The sequence below is a fragment of the Primulina eburnea genome, chromosome 13 (assembly GCF_022965805.1).
Source record: "Primulina eburnea isolate SZY01 chromosome 13, ASM2296580v1, whole genome shotgun sequence".
In the NCBI taxonomy this organism is placed as follows: Eukaryota; Viridiplantae; Streptophyta; class Magnoliopsida; order Lamiales; family Gesneriaceae; genus Primulina; species Primulina eburnea.
The window spans coordinates 20,985,044-20,990,167 of NC_133113.1; the positions used below are offsets into that span (position 1 = coordinate 20,985,044).

General features: G+C 35.3%; 1 protein-coding gene across 2 annotated transcripts; it reads left to right on the plus strand.

Annotated features, from left to right (window-relative positions):
• The first annotated feature begins 1,927 nt into the window (after window positions 1-1,927).
• On the plus strand, window positions 1,928-4,331 carry LOC140809180 (transcription factor MTB3-like). Of its 2 annotated transcripts, none has more exons than XM_073166677.1 (2): window positions 1,928-2,237; window positions 2,487-4,331. In XM_073166677.1, exon 2 carries the CDS (start codon window positions 2,565-2,567, stop codon window positions 4,071-4,073), a length of 1,509 nt encoding a protein of 502 aa, XP_073022778.1. In that variant the 5' UTR covers window positions 1,928-2,237; window positions 2,487-2,564; the 3' UTR covers window positions 4,074-4,331. The 2 variants fall into 2 exon arrangements, with proteins under 2 accessions (XP_073022778.1, XP_073022777.1); XM_073166676.1 differs by having other exon boundaries at window positions 2,064-2,153.
• The last annotated feature ends 793 nt before the right edge of the window (window positions 4,332-5,124 follow it).

Sequence of the window (5,124 nt, forward strand, 5' to 3'; positions counted from 1 at the left end):
CATGTCTCGAAAGTAGTGGACACGGACCCCTGTGTACAGGTCCGTTCTCGGGTCCGTGTAGGCTCGGGATTTCTCTTCCTCAAGTGTAATGGACACGGACCCCGTGTACTGGTCCGTGCTTGGGTCCGTGCAGCCTCGGTTCTTCAAAATAATGCTTGAATAATGTTCCTTCGGCTTTCCAACGTGCTCCCACGCATCACGAGCCCTTCTCCCTTGCTTATCAATAATTTGAACACCATGCCCGACCAGATTCACATCAATTACCTACATCATCACACACAAATTTCTAATTCTACAACTCTGATTTTTAACATTCAAATATTCAACTATTACTTTTCAATATTCAAATAATTTATTTTCAACAAATCTGACACTTAAAAATATCGTCTTTTGTTTCTCAAATTGCTCTTATACCAACATATTTTCTCTAAATTGTCACAACTTATTTTCAATGGACTCTCACTAATTTCTATCAAATAAACATGAAATTAAGCATTTAATAAAATAAAAAAATTATATAAATTATGATTATAATTTTACACACAAAAAGTGTGTGCATAATTTACTAGTATACATAAGATGAAGTCTTTTTAATTTAAATATACATTATCAAAAAAATTGATTTCCATCTGTTTTATTTAAATATAAATGAAGTTTTAGTAATTTAATTTTTTGAGTATAAATCATTGGTCCTGATTAAATGAAAAATGATAAATCAAGTTTCCTAACCATGGAAGCATTTTTTTTAATTCCAACTTAGCAAATTAAATCGACATTAAATGTGAAACAACTAGATTTTCATTTATACAATTCTATCTAAAATAAGCACCACTTTTAATGCAACTTTTCATTGATCAAATGTAAGAAATAAAAATTCTACGATTTCTAAAATTTCAAACCATTATATATTATAATTAAAGGAATCAATTTTTTTTAGATTATTAATTTTGATCTCCCTAAATTAAAACAACTAGTACTCGATTTTCCAAAATTGTCTTGAAAATTTGGAAATTCAATTCCTTGCGTTGAAGTAAAGTTGAACAACTAGAGATGCTAAGGAAATTTATTAAAACTAAAAGGAATTACCTGATAATATTAATATTAAAAGAGTAAGTCTCTTGTGAGATGGTCTTACGAATTTTTATCTGTGAGACGAGTCAACCCTATCAATATTCACAATAAAAAGTAATACTCTTAACATAAAAGTAATATTTTTTTATGGATGACCCAAATAAGAGATTCGACCCACGAAATTGATCCGTGAAACTGTCTCACAAGAGTTTTTGTGATATTAAAATGGTTGATTTTCAAGTATTTTAGTTAGTATGAGAATCAACAAAGAATAGGAGGGACATGAAGAGAAAAATTAGCCATCAAACACTTGATATTAATGTCCCCTTCCATTTAGACCAATAAATAAATAAATCCGTTCATGTGTTTGATGCAAATACAATAGAGCTTTTTACTGATGATTATATTTGTATTAGAAATTTAGAAACATATTAAAATCAAGAATTTTTTATGATATTTTTAATAGGCAAAAACTTGTGTGAGACGGTCTCACGGGTCGTAATTGTGAGACGGATCTCTTATTTGGGTCATCCATGAAAAAATATTATTTTTTATGCTAAGAATATTACTTCTTATTGTGAATATGGGTAGGGTTGACCCGTCTCACAGATTAAGATCCGTGAGATGGTCTCACATGAGACCTACTCTTTTTAAAAAATTAGAGTAGTTGTTTTGGGTAGATTTAGTGATAAACATGGTATAGTTGGAAGGGCGGATTTTGTATTAAAAAAAAAGGGAAAGAAAACAAAATTACAATAGGATGGGCATAGGGAGTGTTCAGATCCGAAGAACAAGGTGAAATCACATTAAACACGAGCCGCGTCTATGAAACCATGCTACTGAATCACAGGTATTTCAACGAAACATGCTTTTGATTCCTTGTGTTCTCTGCTTATCTCCTGATTTTGTGTTCTCAAGTCTATTTCAGACCTGTAACCTCTTTCTTTTTCTTGTTTCTTTTTTTGGGACTTGAAAACTGCATATAAACCAAGATTCATCCGACTCCAATCACTTGGGTTTCTTCTGTCGTCAGCCCGTTTCTGTGATTGCTAAATGAAAGACGTGGGGAGTGAAATTGAAGTGTAAGTGGGTTCAAGCTTTTGATTTTTCTAGTAAATTGAGTTCTTGGGTTTCTTCTTTGATCGATCGCCTTTTTCTACTGGGGGGTAAGTGCTTCTTTCTTTTTTTCCAATAGGGTTGTTCTTTTTAGGGTGATTCGAAGTTGTTTCCTGTTACTTTTGATTTCATGTTGCTCTGAAACTTGTTCTTGATGCTGACCTAGAGTATATGTTTTCAAGATTCCAGATTTCGCTGCTAGGGCTTAGATGAGTTTTCTGCAATGTGTAGGCGGAAATGCCTGTTAATTTCTCGTAGTCATAGTTGTGTTTGATCAATTTCGCTTTCTTTGTTTTCAGATTTATACGTAAAGCAAGTCGGGTATTTGGGGCCGTGTTGGAGAATTCCTCCCCTTTAACATCTGAAACTCGATTTTTATGTCATTTGTAATGGGTAACAACTCTTGGTTAAATGAAGAGGAAAAGGCTGTTGTGGAAAGTGTGTTAGGCAGTGAAGCTACTGAATATTTTACTTGGTCCGCTTCAAATAATGTGTTGTCGGAGTTCACTGCATCTGGTGGGGATCTGGGAGTGCAGCAAGCACTCTGCAAGATTGTGGATGGATCTGATTGGACATACGCCATTTATTGGCACGTTTCAAAATCAAAATCTGGTAAATCAGCCTTAATTTGGGGGGATGGGCATTGCAGAGAACCAAAGGAAGGCGAGGATTCTGAGGACAAAAAACCCAATGAGGGAGATCGGAGAAGACACGTGCTTCAAAAGATTCATGCTTCTTTTGGGGGATCAGAAGATGAGAATGTAGTGGTGAACTTGGATCAAGTTTCAGCTGTCGAAATGTTTTATCTCACGTCCATGTACTTTTCATTCCCTTTTGATAAGCCGTCTATTCCTTCCCAGTCATTCAATTCTGGCAGATTGATTTGGGCTTCTGATGCAAATAGCTGTTTGGAAAGGTACCAATCAAGATCGTATCTAGCCAAATTGGCTCATTTTGAGACAGTAGTGTTTGTTCCGCTGAAATCAGGAGTTGTGGAGATTGGTTCAAGAAAATCAATACCCGAGGACCCGAGTATTATACATTTAGCCAAGGCTATACTTGTTAAAACAATTTCTGCTCAGCCAAAATACATTCCGAAAATTTTTGGGCAAGAACTCAGTCTTGGAGGTCCCAAATCAGGTTCAATCAGTATTAGCTTTTCTCCAAAAGTGGAAGACGATTCAGGATTTTCTTCAGAATCTTGTGATTTACAAACAACCGGAGGTTCTCAACTTTATGGAAACTCCTCAAATGGGCATCGAAGTGATAATGGTGAAACTAAAATGTTTACACACATGAATGAGGTAATAGTAGGTGGATCGAACTCAAGAGTCCTTGGGTCTATTAACGAGCAAATGAATGAGGATTCATTGATTCTGTCTGATGAGCGAAAGCCAAGAAAGAGGGGTCGGAAACCAGCAAATGGGAGGGAAGAACCATTGAATCATGTGGAAGCAGAAAGACAGAGACGCGAAAAGCTTAACCAGCGTTTTTATGCATTGCGGGCTGTAGTTCCAAATATCTCGAAAATGGACAAAGCTTCGCTTCTTGGTGATGCAATTGCCTATATTACAGATCTTCAGACTAAGATAAGGATCTTGGAAGCAGAGAAAGGTGTTGTGAGTCATAACCAAAACCAGCAGACTATACCAGATATAGATTTTCATGAAAGGCACGAAGATGCAGTTTTACGGGTAAGTTTCCCGCTGGACACCCACCCTGTATCTGAAGTTGTAAAAACATTGAGAGAGCATCAGGTGATGGCCCAAGAATCCACCATTTCCATATCCGACAATGGTGAAGTTGTCCACACATTCTCGATACAAACTCAGAGTGGCACTGCTGAACACTTAAAGAAGATGTTAAGTGATGCTCTATTGAAATGAAACAGCTGTAAACTTGCCGGTGTAAGATGTAAGATTTTCATTTTTAATTTTGTGTTGCGGAGAGTCTGTAGAAAACAACTATAGTTAGTTGTTGTTTAGCTAATTTTTTCTCTTATATTTGGCTTAAAGGTGTTGCATTCCTGTAAAACATGATTAAGAATTTGTGTGTGCTGGCAGTTCTATGGCCATTTCTGTTCTGTTGTCTTGAAACTTCATTGTCTTTAAAACAATTATACAAGGAGGAATCTCTTACAGCAGGTGTCCAACAAACCAATTTATGGTTTGAGGTTTATTGACTCTTGTGTAAAAACAATCTTTATTTTACGATTTTATCTAATTGTAACGTTTATTTTTTCTGTATACTCTCGCAAGGTGTATAGATAAAACTCTTGAATAAACTATAAGAACCATGAGGTCTACAAGTAACGTGAATTATGAAATTAATTAAGAAGTGTACTGTATATTCTAAATTCGTTCTTAGTCGATTCACCCGCCTAAAACAAGATTAATGGTCGCTCGAGCTCGAAACCATTGGTATGTGCATGTAGATGTCCAATCATATAGATAGGTGATCATAAAATGATTGTACTGAATTACTCTCAATCGGATTTTCTAAATGTTTATATCGTATCGAGTGGAATTGTAAGGTCCAAAATGCGATTACGTAACCCAACCATATGCAAATATAGGAAAAATAGAGAAATAATACCCATTTTCGTCCTTATTGTTTACCGCTTTTCTCATTTCAGTCTCTCTTCATTTTTGACTGCTTAATTAATCCTTCAAGTTTTCAAAATCTTCCCGAATTGGTCCTTGTCGTTATCTTGACGTTAAGATTAACGTTGACCCACATCATGTGCCTATCACATGATCATTTCTTTGTGAAGGCAGTCGATTAGTCCTTTTCTTTTTTTCTCCCCACATGTACTATAATATCCAATCTTGGTGAACGGTACGGTTTAAGATTACTTGTATTTATGAATTATTTGGTTAAGTTTAAGTATAGTTTTGATGTTGAGAGTAGCGATTTATGGTTTATAGCATTTTTGGT